This window comes from Canis lupus, chromosome 24, assembly GCF_011100685.1.
Source record: "Canis lupus familiaris isolate Mischka breed German Shepherd chromosome 24, alternate assembly UU_Cfam_GSD_1.0, whole genome shotgun sequence".
Classification (NCBI taxonomy): Eukaryota; Metazoa; Chordata; class Mammalia; order Carnivora; family Canidae; genus Canis; species Canis lupus.
The window spans coordinates 34,363,979-34,384,378 of record NC_049245.1 but is presented as its reverse complement, the minus strand read 5'-3'; the positions used below and the strand labels follow the sequence as shown (position 1 = coordinate 34,384,378).

General features: G+C 38.9%; 1 protein-coding gene and 1 pseudogene across 1 annotated transcript; one reads left to right on the top strand and one right to left on the bottom strand.

Annotated features, from left to right (window-relative positions):
* The first annotated feature begins 2,538 nt into the window (after window positions 1–2,538).
* LOC100684640 lies at window positions 2,539–3,829 on the top strand (annotated as a pseudogene).
* A 3,069-nt stretch (window positions 3,830–6,898) lies between these two features.
* LOC111092125 (putative zinc finger protein 840) lies at window positions 6,899–19,887 on the bottom strand. Its single transcript, XM_038571382.1, has 4 exons — window positions 19,816–19,887; window positions 17,850–17,976; window positions 17,314–17,409; window positions 6,899–8,941 (listed from the first exon to the last, which is right to left on the bottom strand). Exons 1-4 carry the CDS (start codon window positions 19,846–19,848, stop codon window positions 7,695–7,697), a joined length of 1,503 nt encoding a protein of 500 aa, XP_038427310.1. The 5' UTR covers window positions 19,849–19,887; the 3' UTR covers window positions 6,899–7,694.
* Between the last annotated feature and the right edge of the window lie 513 nt (window positions 19,888–20,400).

Here is a 20,400-nt window from a genome sequence, read left to right as displayed (position 1 = left end):
TCTATTGCTATGTAACAAATTACCCTGAAACTTAGCAACCTAAAGACAGCAACCAACATTTACTATCTCACAGAGTTTCTATAGTTTAGAAATCTGGAAGCAACAGAGGTGGTTCTGGCTCAGGGTCTTTCATGAGTTAGCAATCAAGATGTTGATCAAGGCTGCAGTCATTTCCAGTCTTGACTGGGGCTGAAGGGTCCACTTCCACCATGGCTCCCTCGCATGGCTGTTAGCAGGAGGCCTCCGTTCTTTGTCACTTGACCTCTTCGCAGAGCTTCTTTAGTAGCCTCACCAGATGACAACTGGCAGTCCCCAGAGTGAGTAACCCCAGAGAGAGCAAGATGGAAGCCACAATTCCCCTTTAGCCTGGCTGTGGAAGTGCTATCACAATCCCCATATTGTATTGATCACACAGACCCACCTTGATATCATGTGGGAGAGGACCACACAAGGGCAGGATACCAGGAGGTAGAGATTGCTGGGACGACCTTAGAGGCTGGCTTCCATGATAACCACAGTACAAATCAAGCGGTTTCAAGAACAATGGGAGGAGACACACTGGGAGCAATACAAACAACTCTTTCAAGAAGTTGCACTAACTGGGTGTTATGCTCTATGTTGGCAAATTGAACTCCAATAAAAAGAAATTAAAAAAAAAAAAGTTGCACTAAAGGTGAGAGAAATGACCTGGTAGCCTGAGGAAGGAGTGTACAGGAGAAGATAGAGCAGCTGCAGGCCAGACTACTGACCCATACCAGCAAGGAGAGAAGATAAGAAACAACATACATGAGCTACAGAAGCCTTTCTGAGCATAAAAACAAAATGACAGCTGCTATGATATGAATACATTGCCCCCCCCCCCAATGTATATGCTGAATCTTCACATCCACAGGTGATTAAGAGATATGGCCTTTGGGAAGTGATGTGGGACACAGTGGGACACATAAGGACACAGTGGGAAGGCCCCAGCTATGATTCAGGAAGAGAGCCCTTACCAGAAAAGCCTTCATCTTGGACTTCTTGGCCTCCAGAACTTGGACATAAATTTCTGTGGCTTGTAAACTACCAAGTCTGTGACATTTTGTCACAGCAGCCCTGAATGGACTGTGATAACTACTTTACCTCCACCCTCCAAATTCCACACAAGGCCTCACTGGAAATGTACAAGGAAAGGAATTCTGGGAATATAGCTCAGCCAAGCCATCTTGACACACTACAAAGTCATCATACTCCCCTGTCCTCTTCGATGTAGGGACAGTGGAGGCTTCCTCCAATTATTATAGCCCTAAGTACTCCACTATCCTTGTCAGTTTCCCCCAGCCCCTGCCCACACTTGTGTGTGCCACCTTAGTAGGCACCTTAGTAGGTGGCAGACTTGTAAGGAATCTCTCCATCCCGTTTTCATTCCTTTTGAGTGCACTGCTTCCCAACAGGACTGATTCCATATTTGGTGCCAGAAGTGGCCCCAGGAAACAGATTCTCAGAACAGAAATAATAGGATCCTCGAGTGATAGAGGCCAGGGTCAGCACCCTAACCCTTGGAGACACAGTGGACAGTGATCATAACATGCCTCATGCCTTAGGGTATAGTGGGTAATCAGAGGATTTTGGCCTGCTGGTGATGGCTAATTGATCATGGAGACCCTAGAAAGGGCAGCTTTCTAAGGTATAGCTTGATCTGTAAATGAAAAATGTCTGGGTCTCTCGGACAGAAACCTAATGAGTGTAGTAGAAATTCATGGCACCGTCCTCAGTTCCCAGACCTAAGTCAAGTCCTAGGCCCAAAGTAGCTTCAAGAAGAACCTTCACATAATGGCCGTGCAACAAACCCATAGGAGCACAGAGTGAGTCTTCCTCCTCCGGGCCTTCCCAGAGGGAGCTGTGGTCATTTACCACCATGACTGTGCCCTGAAGAAGGGGTAATACTCAGACCTTCCAAGGGTAATTAGATATTGGCTCCAGTATAATGCTAATTTTTTGAGTTCCCAAATACCACCATGTCAGAGCATGGACTTACATAATGGTCAGGAGATAGTTGGAGTTTGGGCCTGAGTCTACCTCATGGAGGATTTAGTTCTACCGGTTAAGCCACAGGCCCATCCTGCAGTCATTTCCTCAGAATGTATATATAGTAGAGACAGGCTTAGTAGGTGGCAGATTTCCTGTCTTTGAGGGAATTATGTTGATGTTTTTGTAGCTCATGATACTGTAATCTACTTTAGTAACTCTTATATTGTTTTAGAACCTCCCCAAATCATCTAACAAGGAGCCACTGATTTCATGCAAATATCCAACATTGTTTGTATGGTGTGCACGGATTACGGTATGCTGTGCACCTCTCCAATTTTGCATTCTATGGAAGTTGAATTGTCTTCGAAGAGATAATTTAATCTTTAATAGAGTTGAACATTCATCCAATAGCAATTATTTTGTGTTTACTCTCATGAGGACATCATTGATTGGGTTTTGACCTCATCTTGGTTATACCTGCAAAGGTTCTATTTCTAAATAAGGTCAGCTTTTCCTATAGGAGCCGCCGGGTTGAGAGGAGCATGGCCCTCTCCTCTCCCCGCGATGGCATGTGCGTGTCCGTTGATATCTGTGTACTCCAGAAAGGGGGAATCATCTGGCAAAAATGTTACTTTGCCTACTGTGTTTAAAGCTCCCATTTGACCCAAGTATCATGAACTTTGTTCACACCAACTTGAGCAAAAACAACAGACAGCCATATGCTGTCAGTGAATTAGCAGGTCATCAAACCAGTGCTGAGTCTTGGGGTAATGTCAGAGCCCTGGCTCGAATTCCCAGAGTTCGCGGCGGTGGGACTCACCGTTCCGGCCAGGGTGCTTTTGGAAATATGTGTCATGGAGGCTGCATGTTTGCACCAGCCAAAACCTGGCACCATTGGCACCGCAGAGTGAACACAACACAAAAGCGATATGCCGTCTGCTCTGCCCTGGCTGCCTCAGGCTTACCAGCACTGGTCATGTCTAAAGGTCATCGTATTGAGGAAGTTCCTGAACTTCCTTTGGTGGTTGAAGATAAAGTTGAAGGCTACAAAAAGACCAAGGAGGCTGTTTTGCTTCTTAAGAAACTTAAAGCCTGGAATGATATCAAAAAGGTCTATGCCTCTCAGTGAATGAAAGCTGGCAAGGGCAAAATGAGAAACCGTCATCGTATCCAGCATAGGGGACCCTGCATCATCTAAAATGAAGACAATGGTATCATCAAGGCCTTCAGAAACATCCCTGGAATTACTTTACTTAATGTAAGCAAACTGAACATTCTGAAACTTGCTCCTTGTGGGCATTTGGGACGTTTCTGCATTTAGACTGAAAGTGCTTTCTGCAAGTTAGATGATCTGTATGGCACTTGGCATAAGGCTGCCTCCCTCAAGAGTAACTACAACCTTCCCATGCATAAGATGCTTAATACAGACCTTAGGAGAATCTTGAAAAGCCCAAACATCCAAAGAGCCCTCCGAGCATCACACAAGAAGATTCATCATAGAGTCCTGAAGAAGAATCCACTGAAGAACCTAAGAATCATGTTGAAGCTAAACCCATATGCAAAGACCATGCACCAGAACACCAAGAATCACAAACTCCAGATGGATAAGGCAGCAGCGGCCTTAGAAGCCAAATCAGATGAGAGGGGGGTTCCAGGCAAGAAGCCCATGGTAGGGAAGAAAAGAAAGAAGGCTGTTGGTGTGAAAAAGCCGAAGAAAACTTTGGTAGGAAAAAAGGCTGCAGCTACCAAGAAACCAGCAGCTGACAAGAAACCTGCAGAAAAGAAACCCACCACAGAAGAGAAGAAGCCTGCTGCCTAAAAACTTATATTTGTTTATTCCATAAAAGTCAAATTATTTTGGACAGCTAATTTTAAATAAAGACCTGATCAAAGACAGTGAGAAAATAATAAATAAATAAATAAATAAATAAATAAATAAATAAATAAATAAATAAATAAATAAAGTCACGTTTGCAGGTAGCAGGGTGTGAGATCATAGAAAATATTTTTTAGAAACACAGAATGGGGTGTCTCCTGCTCACGAGGGTTAAAACTTAAACCCAAGTCAACCCACAAACATAGATTATATCCTCAAATGTGTGACAGTGAAACCTCAATATAAATTTAATGATTAAAAGCAAAAAAAAATTAGTTGTATACACTAGTGTTCAGACGACATTTTAAGTTTAAATATAAGCATTTATAACATCTCTCCCTTATCCTATCAACTCCAGTTACTTGCTTAAACGATGTAAATGTCTTATGTGGTTTTGATATTAAAATCCAGTTGGAAATAAACAGAAAGCAAATTCGTGCTGAAACTTTATGTCTAGAATGGGCTAACTTTTGCATAATGGCTAACCTTTTATTTTTTCATAAAAAATATGAGAATTATGGCTTATAATTAGTGGTGGCCCCCAGGAAACATGGCAACAGATCTAAAGAGTATAGGAGCACATGGGTGGCTCAATCGATTGGGCATCTGCCTTCAGCTCAGGTCATGATCCTGGGGCCCTGGGATTGAACCCCACATTGGGCTCCCTTCTCAGTGGGGAGTCTGCCTCTCTCTCTCCCCCTGCTTTCTCTCACTGTCTCTCAAAATTTTTTAAAAAGTTAAAAAAAGATCTAAAGAGTATATGTTAATTTTTTATTGAGATCTAGGTTTCTATTGAGTCTAGTAATGACAAATTTGGAGTACTAGACTTTTCAGAACCAGCTGTGCTAGTCTGATCTTTTAAGCTTCTTTCTTTTTTCTTGCAATACAGACTTTAGAATTAGTAATTTGACCCTGATAGGAACCATGTTGGAAATCTTAATAGATTTGAAACACATGAAATAATTCCTGTTTAATTTTAACTCTAACCTAGATCAATGGAACAGAATAGAGAACCCAGAAGTGGACCCTGAACTTTATGGTCAACTAATATTCGATAAAGGAGGAAAGACTATCCATTGGAAGAAAGACAGTCTCTTCAATAAATGGTGCTGGGAAAATTGGACATCCACATGCCGAAGAATGAAACTAGACCACTCTCTTTCACCATACACAAAGATAAATTCAAAGTGGATGAAAGATCTAAATGTGAGACAAGATTCCATCAAAATCCTAGAGGAGAACACAGGCAACACCCTTTTTGAACTCGGCCACAGTAACTTCTTGCAAGATACATCCATGAAACAAAAGCAAAAATGAACTATTGGGACTTCACCAGGATAAGAAGCTTTTGCACAGCAAAGGATACAGTCAACAAAACTAAAAGACAACCTACAGAATGGGAGAAGATATTTGCAAATGACATATCAGATAAAGGGCTAGTTTCCAAGATCTATAAAGAACTTATTAAACTCAACACCAAAGAAACAAACAATCCAATCATAAAATGGGCAAAAGACATGAACAGAAATCTCACAGAGGAAGACATAGACATGGCCAACATGCATATGAGAAAATGCTCTGCATCACTTGCCGTCAGGAAAATACAAATCAAAACCACAATGAGATACCACCTCACACCAGTGAGAATGGGGAAAATTAACAAGGCAGGAAACAACAAATGTTGGAGAGGATGCGGAGAAAGGGGAACCCTCTTACACTGTTGGTGGGAATGTGAACTGGTGCAGCCACTCTGGAAAACTGAGTGGAGGTTCCTCAAAGAGTTAAAAATAGACCTGCCCTACGACCCAGCAATTGCACTGTTGGGGATTTACCCCAAAGATACAGATGCAATGAAATGCCGGGACACCTGCACCCCGATGTTTCTAGCAGCAATGTCCACAATAGCCAAACTGTGGAAGGAGCCTCGGTGTCCATCGAAAGATGAATGGATAAAGAAGATGTGGTCTATGTATACAATGGGATATTACTCAGCCATTAGAAACGACAAATACCCACCATTTGCTTCAACGTGGATGGAACCGGAGGGTATTATGCTGAGTGAAGTAAGTCAATCGGAGAAGGACAAACAGTGTATGTTCTCATTCATTTGGGGAATATAAATAATAGTGAAAGGGAATAGAAGGGAAGAGAGAAGAAATGTGTGGGAAATATCAGAAAGGGAGACAGAACATAAAGACTCCTAACTCTGGGAAACGAAATAGGGGTGGTGGAAGGGAAGGAGGGCAGGGGGTGGGGGTGAATGGGTGACGGGCACTGAGGGGGGCACTTGACGGGACGAGCAGAGCACTGGGTGTTATTCTGTATGTTGGTAAATTGAACACCAATAAAAAATAAATTTATTTAAAAAAATAAAAAAATAAAAACTTACCAGAAGTTGGGATTTGAAAAAAAAAAAAAAAAAAGTAACTCTAACCTAGAATTTTAAGAACCAAAATCAAGAGTAAGGAGTCTGGTACACAACTTTTTTCTCTTTATCCCAAATAACCATTTCTATTTCTGTAGTTGTATTTATAATGTTTCTACTGTTTTCATTTTAAAACTTAATTCAGGTGCATATAATATATATGTAACATATATATAACATATTTTCAGCTTATATATAACTTAACCTATAAAACTATAAGGGGTCTTATTTGCAATGGTCCTTTTGGTAAGCCATATATATATATATGTCATTTTCTTAGAGATTAATACATAAGGAATAAGACATGGAGGGGCCACATCTGGGGATCACAACAATTTAGCTCTGTGGCAGCTACTGTAATATCTGGTAAAGCAGAGAGAGATAAGAATGACCCCCACAGAAGAAATTGAATGTTGTTTTCCCATCACTTTCTGTGGATAGGGGCCAGACTTTAAACAAACTTGTTAGACCCCGCCTATCCTACTTGGCTGAACAGGGCGAAGTTGCCACCAATGGTGGTGGGAAGATTCAAAGAAGTAGAGATTTCAGACCCAAGGCCTGAATGGATTCAACATTACACACCAGTGTTAGCATATAGTAGGAGACTTAGCATTTATTCATTAAAGCATACAGGAAATCCACATATTTCAAATAATCCTACAATAGATTCTCTGTGTCCTGAATCTAACTATAATTGGTGCAATTTGTCCATCTCCTTGTGGTTCTCTAGATACATCTAAGGATGGTGCTAACTATTCAGGGAAGCTGGGTGTTCTAGAGTTCTGTCCATTCAGACTAATGGCAAAAGCCATCACCCCCCACAACCAGTAACCTTTAGACCTCTCGTGTCTACCCTCTTAACCCTATCTTTTAGCTTCTCTGATCGTGATCAGCATTTTGTTTTTCCACTGTCCATGGCAAAATTTCTTCTTTTCTGATAGTTCAATTCCAAAGAGAAGGCTTTTGCTTTCCTTATTTATGCTTGGATTAGGGTTGCATCATCTCCCTACAAAAGTTTACATCTTTAGAGAGCTGCCTCCATTGAAAATATGCTTTTTATTCATCCAGTGAAAACAGATGAACAGACAAAATGAGTGTTCTTTTCCCTCCACCTCTTAGCCTACTTCTCATGCTAGGAACAGCCTTATCCAATTTCAAGTTTCGGTTGAATATGTTTAGTCATTTTTTGCTCAAAGAATCAAGTCAATACAATATATAAAATACATTTCTAATCACATCTCCCGGTTTCTTCACTACATACATATTTCTAGTTCTCAAATGTTTCACACACAATTGGGCTTTGACTAAAAATCTTTGATCCCTTTTGCTAGAATTAGGAATTGAACCCAAAGGTAAGTGCTTTTTAAATGCCTTTCTGCATTTTTAGGGTTTATTTTTATCATGAGTTTTCTGATGTCGAATAAGTTTTGAGTTTAAGCTAAAAGCTTTTCTACACTGATTACATACAAAAGGTTTCTCTCCAGTATGGATTTTCTTGTGTTTATTAAGATTGGAGTTATTGTTAAATACCTTCTGACATTCATCACATTTATAAAGTTTCTCTTTTGTATGAATGTTTTTATGTCGATTAAGGTCTGAGCAATAGCGAAAGGTCTTTTGGCATTCATTACATGTAAAGGGCCTCTCTTCAGAATGAATTTTCTGATGTTTAGTAACATTTGAGTAATATTTAAAGGTTTTTTCACAAACATTACACTGGTATGGCCTCTCTCCAGTATGAGTTCTTCGATGTTGAGTTAGATCTGAGAAACGAACAAAGGTCTTTTTACAATTGCTGCATATGTAATGTTTCTCTCCAGTATGGATGTGTTGATGACGTTGAAGATCTATGAGCTGGGTAAAGGTCTTTTTACATTCATCACATGAAAAGGGCTTCTCTCCAGTATGAATTTTCTGATGTTTTTTAAGATTTGAACTGCTTTTGTAGGATTTATCACAATCATTACATTTGTAGGGTCTCTCTCCAGTGTGAACTCTTTGATGTAAGATAAATTTTGAGTATGGTCTGAAGTCCTTTTTACAATAATTACATGTGTAATATTTCTTTCTAACATGAATCTTTTGGTGTTGCACTTTTTCTGAGAAACTGTCAAAGGCCCTTCCACAAGACTTACAGGCAAAGAGTTTCTTTCGAGTGTGAGATTTTTGATGGAGAATCAGGTTTGGTCTCTTGCCAACATGAAATCTCTGATGTGTGTTAAAGGAAGAGAGAAACCTGAAGGTCTTCTGACACACACCACATTTGTATGGCTTCAGTCCGCTGTGCACAGTCTGGTGTTGAATAAACTTTGAAGTGCTGTTAAAGGTTTTACCACACTGGTTACACTCCAAATGTTTATCTAGAATATAAATTCTTTGGAAGACTGTAAATGATGAGCAATGCCTGAAGGCCTTTGTGTTTTGACCCTGTATGGGGGCTTTCTCTATCTTGTGAATTCCCTGATGTCTGGTAAGATGGGTGATATGGTTGAAAGCCATGCTGCAGTCCTCACATTCATAATGCTGTACAAAACTACACAATCTTTGATACCTAGCACGGTGAGAGCTTTGTCTGATGATAGTCTCAGATTCATTAAGGGCATGATAATTCACCAATGCTGGCTGACATGCTGTTAGGAAAATAGGAGGAAAATTAAATTAAATCCAGACATTACAATAAACATCAAGATCATTAGTAAGGGGGTTACAGGGTAAGAGAACATCTCAGTGATCGGGGACTTCAGAGAGGTAGGACCAGAAGTGAGGGTGGAGGAATAAAAGACACTTGTTCTCTAAGTATAAGAACTTAAGTGATCACAGGTGGCATATGAAAAATTTCTGTAAACTTGAAATACTTATATGTGACTGTAAAAACAATTAGTTAAAATTTAATTACCCAAACAGAAAAGCTTAAAGAATCTAAAAAGAGGGATGCCTGGGTGGTTCAGTGGTTGGGCATCTGCCTTGGGCTCAGGGCATGATCCTGGGGTCCCAGGATCAAGTTCCGCATCGGGCTCCTTGCATGGAGCCTGCTTCTCCCTCCACCTGTGTCTCTGCCATTCTCTCTCTCTCATAAATAAAATCTTTAAAAAAATCTAAAAAGAATCACATGAAATTCTACACAGGGATCAAAGGTTTATTTTCATTAAGATCCCTTAAAATAGCTCTGTATAGATATAGCAATTTGTAAAAGTGATTATACTTTACATATTTTCCTTTAAACAACAAAATTGGAGGTCTTTCTATGAGTAAACATTAATCTGGTATATCAATTTTACTGATCTATATATCATATTATATACATATGATATTAATGGCACTAATTGATAATGTCATATGACAATATGACATGTCACATAATATATAACAAAATATCAGTAAAATTGATATGGGATATATATTGATATGTGTATATATATATATATACACATCTTGTTAATTTTTTGAAATATATTCTAGGCATAGATTCTTCAAAATGAGAGGGAGTCCCAATTTTTTATATATACACATACCACATTCAAGTTTTATACTGCAAGAGCACATCATTATTTTCTGGTATTTGGATAACTGCCACTCTGTCAAACTTAACTTTTTTGTCAAACTGTGAGGTTTTAAGTTCTAACTTTTTTTAAATAAAGAAATCTAAATGAAAATTGGTTAACTGCTAGGAAAAAATTAATTTTGAGCATTTCTATAGAACATAAGAAGTATTATATTGGTTAATAAATTCAAAATGTTTTACCATTGATAAGATGAAGAACTAGAATGGTTTTTTTTTTTATCTTCCTCATTCTAGATCTTGAAATGCTTTTGAAGTGATTGAAAATGTATGGAAACAGAGGAATAGTTTAAAATAGATGAATAATATTTTCCAAGATAAATGTCATTAAAAGACAGAATCAAATGGTAATTAAAAAGAGCAAAGTAGAAATAATTGGCTTGAAGATATGTTTAAATAAACAGTAGTTCACATTTATAGCAAAATTATACAGTCAAAACTAAAGTTACACAACCAAAGACAAAGCAGTAACATGGGATCCTGATTGGAGAACTCAGAGGAAAAAGGGGTGAAGAAATGAAATGTAGATCTCAAAAATTGAAACAGGAGGTTTAAAAGAGAAGTAGCACTACCCATTAATAAAAGTCCTCAAGAGGAGGAAAAAAGAAAAAAAAAAAGTTTAAGAGGATTTACCAAACTTCAGATGGCTTAGTACACAGACGGCTAGAATCTCTGGGAGAAAGGAGAAGGAAATACCAGGTGGAAAAATATTATAAAGGAATAATGACCAAAAACTTTCCAAACACAATGAAAACTATAAACCCACAGATCCAAGAAGCCCCACATATCCAAACACAAGAAACATGGAGAGAATTGCACCAAGGTACATGATAATCAGACTGCTCAAAATCAGCAAAAGACAAAACTATTTTTTGAGAAAGGATAAATAGGGCATTCTGCACGTTGAACAAAGAATGACATCACATTTTCCACTAAGAACACTTCAAGCAAATAAATAATATATATATCATATATAGAACAAAAATTTTAATATCCTAAAAGGAAACAACCAAAAGCCAAAAACAAACCCTATCAACCAGAATTCTTATGCCCATTCAAAAAAATGAGGACCAAGAAAAAAAACTTCAGAAATACAAAAGCCAAAAATTCATTTCCAGCAGAACTACAAGTTAATTTAAAAGATTTAAATTTTTAAAATTTTAAAGGAAAAGGCTACCAGGTAGAAATTTAGATCTACACAAAGGGAATGAAGAACATCAGAAATTGTAACTACATGGTAAATATGTAAGGTTTTTAAAATTATTACTCAAGTCTCTCTAAAAGAGTATTGGCTGATTAAACAGAAACAACAGTGTACTGCGGGGCTATAACAGACATAAAAGTAAAATGTGTCACAACAGCATAAAGGCTAGGTGGAGATAAATGGACATAGAATCGTATATTAAAGATGGATACTATAAACTCAAACCTTAATGCAACTACTAACTTGAAATCATAGATACTAAGCCAAGCAAGGAGGTTTTTCTCAAAAATTTCTCAATTTAAGAAAGAGGACAAAGAGGAATAAAGAACAGATGTGACAAATAAGATATGTTCAGATGTAACCATATCAATCACATTAAATGTAAATGGCAGTCGGGGTGCATGGGTGGCTCAGTGGGTTAAGCACCCGACTCGATTTCAGCTCAGGTCATGATCTCAGGGTCAAGAGATGGAGCACCTGTGTTGGGCTCTGGGCTCAGCAGGGAGTCTCCTTGAGATATTCTTTCTCCTTCTCCTTCTCCCCCCACATGCTACCTATCTCTCTCCCTAAAATAAATAAATAAATCTTTAAAACAACAACAACATGTAAATGGCAATAAGCCAGGTTTCTCAATCTGGGCATTACTGACAATTTATACCAGATAATTCTTGTTGTAAGGCTTCCTTGAGCATATAGGATATTTAATAGCATTTCTGGCCTCTATGCCCTAAATGCCAGAAGCATACACCCATCCTAGTTGTGACCACCAAAAATGTACCAGACATTGCCAAAAATCCTGAAGGGACAAAAATCCTCCCCTCCCCCTCATTGAGAACTATGGTATAAACATCCTAATTAAAATGGTAGAGATTATCAAGATTAGATAAGCAAAACCAAATTATATATTCTCTAAAGAAACTCATTTTAGATATTTAAAGATGCAAATAAGTTAAAAGGAAAAGAATGGAAAATATGTGCACCATGCTACTAGTCAAAAGAAAGCTTGAGTGGCTGGCTATACTAATAGAAGATAAAACAGATTGCAGGGCAGCCCTTGTGGCTCAGTGGGTTTAGCGCTGCCTCCAGCCTAGGACGTGATCCTGGAGACCTGGGATTGAGTCCCACATCAGGCTCCCTGCATGGAGCCTGCTTCTCCCTCTGCCTGTGTCTCTGCCTCTCTCTGTGTGTCTCTATGAGTAAATAAATAAAATGTTTTAAAAAAATAAAAAGTAAAACAGATTGCAGAGCAATAAAAATTTCCAGAAATAAAAATATTTCATGATAGTCAGTGAAGAGTAAAGTAACCTTAAATATTTATGTATGTACCTACAGAGCTTCAAAATACATGATGCAAAAGGAATATCAAGAAGTAGACAAACTCACAATTATTGTTGGAGATTTCACACCCTTCTCTCAATAACGGATTAAAGAAGTAGGCAAAATTCCAGCAAATCTAGGATTGAACAACACTATCAACCAACTATACCTAATTGCTGTTTATGGAACTTTCCACTCAGCAACAGAAAACATATTCTCATCTCAAGTACATAAGGAAACATTTCCCAAATTGGACCACATTCTAGCCATTAAAAACAAGTTTCAACAAACTTAAAAGGATTCAAGTTATGCAAAGTATGTTCTTTCTCTACAATAGGATTAAATTAGAACTTAGCAAAATCCGCCAGTACTTTCAAACTAAATAATATATTTCAAACTATTCAAACAAATGAAAAGAGAAATGAACATGTATTTGAACTGAAGGAAAATGAAGACAATATATAAGAAATTGTGAGATGCCACTAACACAGTATTTGGGCAAAATTCATAGCAATAAGTGCCTGTATCAGAAGAAAGTCTCAAATCAAGACTTCAGCTTCTACCTTAAGAAAATTTTAAAAAGAACAAATTAAACCAAAGCAGAAGAAATGAAATAATAAGAATCAAAGAAGAGGGACGCCTGGGTGGCTCAGTGGTTGACCATCTGCCTTCGGCTCAGGGTGTGATCCCAGAATCCCAGCATCGAGTCCAGCATTGAGTCCCGCATCGGGCTTCCTGTGCCTAGGTCTCTGCCTCTCTGCATCTCTCATGAATAAATAAAATCTTTAAAAAAAAATAAAGAAATCAACGAAATAGAAAAATCAGAATCCAATACAGACAAAAACAAACAAACAAACAAAAACAAAAAAACCAGTAAAACAAAAAGAAGGTACACCTGGCTGCCTCAGTCAGAGGAGTGTGCCACTCTTGATCTTGGGGTCATGAGTTCGAGCTCCACATTGAGTGTAGAGATTACTTAGATATTTTTTAAAAGAAAATTGAAAAACCTAACTAGACTGATCAAGAAAAAAAGAAAGAAAAAAACCACATTACCAATGAGGAAAAGAATGAAAGAAGTGACCTAAACTGCAGATTCTACAGCCATTAGAAGGGTAGTAAGGGAGTATAGGGAATAAAGGAATATATAGACAACTGATTTTTTGACAAAAGAGCAAAGGCAATGCAGGTTTCTCACCCTAGGCAAAAATGAATCACTAAAACAACAAGAAAGGCATCCTCCAAACAGAAATGAAAATGCTGCAGGATTTTGAATAGATGGTAAAAGTAGTAGGGGCACCTGGTGGCTCAGTGGTTGAGCGTCTGCTTTTGGCTCAGGTTGTGATCCCAAGGTCCTGAGATTGAGTTCTGCATCAGGATCCCTGAAGGGAGCCTGCTTCTCCCTCTGCCTATGTCTCTGCCTCTCTCTGCACGTCTCTCATGAATAGATAAATAAAATCTTTTTTAAAAAGATGGTAAAAGTAGAAGAAAGTGAACCCTACTTAAATATACTGTAAGAAAGTAGACTTCATTTCAGTGTTTCCCTGAGTATATGCATAAAAATTTTGGAGCCAAAGACAAGGAAATCCAATTATAGCACAAGACCTGGGTATTCAATGAAAACTTTTATATAACCATAATGATGTAAATGCTGTTTATGGCTTTCATCTTTCAAGAATATGGTTATTAATATAGAATGCAAATGTTATCAGGGATGATAGTGTAAAAAATAAGCTTGATGAATGGCAATGTTGGGGGCGGGGAGAGATAAATAGAAAGGAAAGGAAGTGATGTCCTTATTTATAAAGTGGCAAGAGAAGAAATGCTATCTTTTGAGGGAAAAGTTGTTTTGTTATTTGAGGGGTGGACATAAAGCTGCTTAAAAAAATAAAATAAAATGATGTTGAAGAGGGAGAGGAGTTGAAAGAATTGCAGAAATTCAACAGAAAGTATCTCAAAGTAGAGAGTCCAGGAGAGAAGGCTCACAAAGAATTGTTAGAGCACCTGATTTATTTAATGTAACAGAGGATTTTTTTAAGCTTTTCCAGAGATTTGGGAGGTGGATTGAGGACCTGTACATAAGAACTGAAAAAAAGCTGGAGGAGTTATGAACCCCAGGAAACATTATAAGTCGTTCAAGACAACTTGCCTCAACTGTGAAAGATACTAGTCCTATAAGCCAGTCACAGTTTTATAAATACTGAATACCAACATCACAAGAAACAATTACATAGCATGTTGTGGGGATAGGAGAGAGGCATATGTATAATGGGTGGAGTCAATCAAGATCTAAACTAGATAAAAATCTATTTTTACTGTTTTTTTCTTTAAGTTCATGATAGAGAGGGGCAGAGACATAGGCAGAGGGAGAAGCAGGCTTCCTGCAGGGAACTCAATCCCAGGGACCTGGGATCATGACCTGAGCCAAAGGCAGATGCTCAACCACTGAGCCACCCGGGTGCCCCAGTAGATTATTTTTTAAAAAGGAGATCACTCTTAGCTTTTTAAAATATTTTTAAAAAGTAATCTCTATACCCAACATGGAGCTCAAACTCATTACCCCAAGATCAAGAGTCTCCTGCTTCACCAACTGAGCCAGCCAGGTGCCCCTCTCAGCTGTTTCCTCTCCCTCTCCCAAATGAATAAAATCTTTTAAAAAAAAATAATAAGGAAGAAGAATCAGCCTAAGACTATTGATTCTTTGAGTTATGCATGAAAGTTTCTTTGATCATATAATTTAAATAAAATCCATGCTTAAAGGGGTAAAAAAAAAAAGCCATTTACAATAGCATCAGAAAGGTTAAATACTCAGGGATAAATCTGGTAAAATATGGTCAGAAAGAGTTGTAGAGACTTAGCCATTGTTAGGGAAAAAGATTCCCGAGTTAAATATGATGAATGCATACTATAAAACACTATATTGCACTACAGAAAACAGACATGCGTGTATATATATACATATATATAACTTATAAAGACCTCAAAGATAAATGGAAAGATGAGATTTTTTTCACAGCATGCCATTTAAATTGAAATGCACTTGTACACGAAACTGTGTATCTTATAACTGATAGGTGCATACTTAGCCTGGGAAATATAGCAGACTGGCTGTGGGTAAGGAGAAGAACGAGATCATGGGCTACAGAGGAAGGAAATACAAAATAATGGGAGATCTCGAATATAGCAACAGTGATCTTTGGCTATAAACTGAACAATGAAAAAATAAATAAAAATAAAAATAAACTGAACAATGTAATTGACTGAGTTCTCCACCTGACTGCCCTCCCACCACCACATTGCCAGCCATAAATGGTCTAAATCATTTTACTCAATAGGGGTGTGTGTGTGGTGTGTAGAAGTGATAAAAACAAACCAAGAAAGCAAACATTTGTTTTCTAAAACAACACAGTGGAGACAGTAGGAAATAATACTGTAGTAAGTCTAAATGGGACTACAACTTGATAGAAAAATATGCAGAATTTGGGCAGCCCGGGTGGCTCAGTGGTTTAGCACCGCCTTCGGCCCAGGGTGTGATCCTGGAGCTCCAGGATCGAGTGCTACCATCGGGCTCCCGCATGGAGCCTACTTCTCCCTCTGCCTGTGTCTCTGCCTGTGTGTGTGTGTGTGTGTGTGTGTGTGTGTGTGTCTAAAGAATGAATAAATAAAATCTTAAAAAAAAAAAAAAAGAAAAATCTGCAGAAGTGCACAAAGAATGAAAAGATAAAGAAGAAAGACAAATACATCAGTGATCAAGGAGAGGGTTCAGAGAGGACCGCTCTGGATAGATGAACTAGTTTGGGGGTGGGAGAGGAGTTTGGGCTAGGTCATCACGTTTTTTTAAATAAGAAGGCCCACTGTTATTTGGAATTCTTGGGAAAACAAGCTTATAAAAGCTTTGAATTTGTTCCTGGGTTCTATGCTCTCTTCCCAAAATGCCAACAACAGTTTATATACATTTTGGGATTTTAGTCTACTCTTTAGATCTAATAATGTCCCAAGCCAAATCCTCATCATCTGTCTTTCAGAAGTCTGTTAGTGAGCTTCTGTATCATACCTTGAAACCCAAACATGTTTCATGCTTTAAAGCCTAAGCATGGGGCAGCCCCCTGTGGCTCAGCGGTTTAGCGCCACCTTCAGCTTGGGGTGTGATCCTGGAGACCCCGGATCGAGTCCCACAGTGGGTTCCCTGCATGGAGCCTACTTCTCTTTCTCTTTCTCTCTCTCTCTCTCTCTCTCTCTCTCTGCCATGAATAAATAAATAAAATCTTTAAATAAATAAAATCTTTAAATAAATAAAATCTTTAAATAAATAAAATCTTTAGATAAATAAAATCTTTAGATAAATAAAATCTTTAGATAAATAAAAAATCTTTAAATAAATAAATAAATAAATAAATAAATAAATAAATAAATAAATAAATAAATCCTAAGCATGCTTCTCTGAAATCCCTAAATGACCTTGCATTCTGGCAGTTTCTACTTTCTGTAATGAAAGGGGTGTCCTCACTCTCCATCAGATGGTGAATTTGATTGTTTTTCTGGTTATGATACATCTGATTACTTATTATCTTAATCTAGAGAAAGAGAAAAAAAATCCTTCTCCTGAACTCTTTCTTGGGGAAAAAAGAAAAGGCTTTTCATGACACTTTCTTGAGCTAAGCCATTCATTCATTCCAATCACTGATGAGTTACTTGACCAGTTCAGCTATTCATACTTCTGTCTCTTCATGTGGTAACTTAAACACACCATTTAGGGTCCTAAGACTGGAGGCATAACAAAAGGAGCACAGGGAGAATGATGAACGTGGAAGATGGGAGCCCGTGGGAGAACTCCTCTCCTGTCACCACCTCAGGGGTCCAGATTACTCTGACAAATTAGGGTTTTAGCTGTGCTGGCTTCCACCTGCTTGGTGCTGATTAGTTACCTGGGCATGGAGCACTCATCACCTCTTTCTCCATCATCCAGATGTCCTTCCCTTTCTTCAAAGTGGATATCACTTCTGCCTTATAAGTCCAGTGTCCTAAGATTAATAAATGACCTTGATTATGCTGTGTCTATTACAGAATTTAGACCCACACTTTTGGTGATAATCTTATTACCACATTAAAAATCTCTTAGCAACCTCCAAAGTACTATTTTTATTCTTTTTTTTAAAAGGACCATCTACATTTTTAGCAATTCCCCTGGCTGTCTCTTAGGCACACAATAGTCTAAGAAGAATGGCTTTTAAAGAAAGTGTGATGGTTTGGAAAATGGAGAATATGAAGCTTGAGTTGTCACACGATGAAAGTGTCCTTTCCTAGCATCACATGGCTCCAGTCCTTTGCTGAGGAATGTCAAGTTGAAATTCAGTCAAGCATTCTCAGGGATCAAGCATTCTCAGAGGTTTTGCAGATATTTATACAGAAGGAAAACTTCTACCACAGGCAGTTTTAAACTACCAAAGAAAGATCTCCTTACCCAAAGACACGAGATAATCACAGTTATCCAGCATCACATCCTTATACAATTGTCTTTCTTCAGGGTTCAGACAAGCCCACTGGTCCGGAGAAAAGATCACAGCCACATCTCTTAATTTCACTGACTCCTGAAATAACAATTTATACTTTATTTGTATGCATGCTTCCATGTGGCTCTGGTAGGTATCTTTCAAGTTGGGCATTGAGGGAGACAGACAGTATATGAGGATATGTAAGAATGTGTCCAAAAGCTATAATGGAAAGTGGAAACTGGAAGAAGTCTGCTTTATCCTTGTAGAGTTTGGGGAGGCAAAATTACTTATCCTCATGAAAAAGAACACTTCAAGAAATACATTTTGTGTGTGTATGCTTGGCATAGAAGTCAGCATGGTGAGGCTTCCACCCATGGGAATATGACTGAAACCTCCAAGTCAGAATCCCGCCCAGATGAACAGTGGGGATACTCCTCCTCCTGGCTGTTGGGCTAGAACATTGGTCTTTGCCTGTCTTCAGACTTAAACTGAGTCTTGAGTCTCAAGCCTGCCAGATTTCAGACTGGAACTTACACCATTGTCTTTCTTGGTTTTTGAGCTTTCTTACTTGGGCTAGAACTACACCATTGGTGGTCCTGTGTCTCCAGATTGCTAACCACAGATCTGGGGACTTCTCAGCCTTCATAATCACAGGAGTCTTTATAATAAGTCCTATAGATCTCCTCTTGGAGGACCCCAATTAATACAATCACTTCTTCAATGCATGCAGGGTGAGTTGAGAAAAATTGTGATTATATGAACTGAGGCATCAAGGAATACCTGCAAAAATGAGGTAAAGTTAAGTTATACTTTAAAGGAGAGGACACTTTTGGCTCTAGCCATGATAGAGTAGTTGCTGTGAGTTGTCCTCTCACCATCAGAGAACTAAAGGGCTAGATAAATATACAAGCCACTGTTTTTACACACTGAAAAGCAACCTATCCAAGGCTGTGACCCTTGACAGAAGAAAAGCATGTTATCCTGGCATTCTCCTTGATGGCATTTCTAGAGCCACAGTGCAGAGACATAGAACACAAAGCAATGGTTTTGCTGGGTGGAGGGAGAGGATATCAGAGTTTGGAGCTTCCTTCCAACACAGCTAGGGTTGGGAGGGCAGGCTGCTAGAGAAGGAGCCCTAAGTACCTGTATGGGAATTTCCCTTGGATCCTTGGCTGACATTGGAAGTGTGCCTGTACAGGGCCAGATTTAGAAGAATAGCTCTTAGGATACTGAGTGAGACAGAAGCTTCAGAGGTCTCTAAGAAATCCTACTTTCTTTGGTAAAAATGTAGGATTCCAGACTATTCCAGTGCCCAGAGAGAACAGGGAGACTGAGCATTTAGTTGAGGTCACACACCTAAAGTTCCATACCCAGCAAAGATATCCCTCAAAAATAAAGGCAGGTACAAATTTATCAATTGGATTTGAAAAGTTGAATGGCCAGTAGCCACAAGACAAATAGAAACTTCTCTTCCAGAAGAAATCAGTATGATAATTTTTTATATCTGTTACAGCTTCCTAACAGTTCACCCCCAAAAAGTTACATTGAAGTCCCAATCCCCAGTACCTCCGAATGTGACCTTACTTGAAAATAGGGTTTTTACAGACATAATCAAGTTAAAAATGAGACTAGGGTGGGCCTTAATCCAATACGAGAGAGGAAATTTGGACTCAGAAGCAGACATGCATGCACAGAGGGAACTTTGGGCCAAGAGACAGATATGGGAGGAGACAAAGGGAGATCTCAATGTAAAGATAAAGACAGAGGCTGCAGGGATGTGTCTACAAGCTGAAGAATGCCCAAGATTTCCAGAATACCACCAGAAGCTAGGATTGAGGCTTGGAACAGATTCTCCCTTATAGCCCCAGGCAGCAAAATGTTTTTAGGCCCTGTAAATTCATATTTTAGGAAGGAAATCAGAAGTAAACAATTCACCTGTGATATCACCTTTAGAAACGAAAGGGCCATTTTTCTCCGTCTCCTCCTCCTCCTCTTCTCAGAAGAAAGCAGACTCCCGAGAAGTCACACCTTCAAAGTAAGAGCAGAAGTATGTGAAACCAGGCACCCCAACTTCCATCCTCACCCCAAATCACTACCACCTCAACTACGCAGAGGAAACCAGGAATACACACCAGCCTCCCAACCTTGACCTTCAGGTTCCTCTCTTCTCCTGGGCCCTACAGGGAGCCCACACGTGATGGATGCTGCAGCAGCTGGGATTTGGTGTGTATGTGGCCTCTCCCTATGTTCCAAAGTGTGTGGCTCTGCTTCCCAGATCTACCCTGAACAAAATTCCCTCTGCATCCCAGTGGAATAGAGCATGAACTCACCTTCCCAGAGAGGTTAGCCCCAGGATGGGCAGCAAGCATCTGAGCCTACTTACATAGAGCCCAGATCATTGCGCCCAGAATCTTCTCGTTTCCCAATCAAGGCCAGTAACTGCTGGCAGAGCTCTCAGCGATTTTGGTCCTAAGAATAGCTGGAACAAGGAGTAGGGAATGCAGGAGTGTCTGTCAAGAT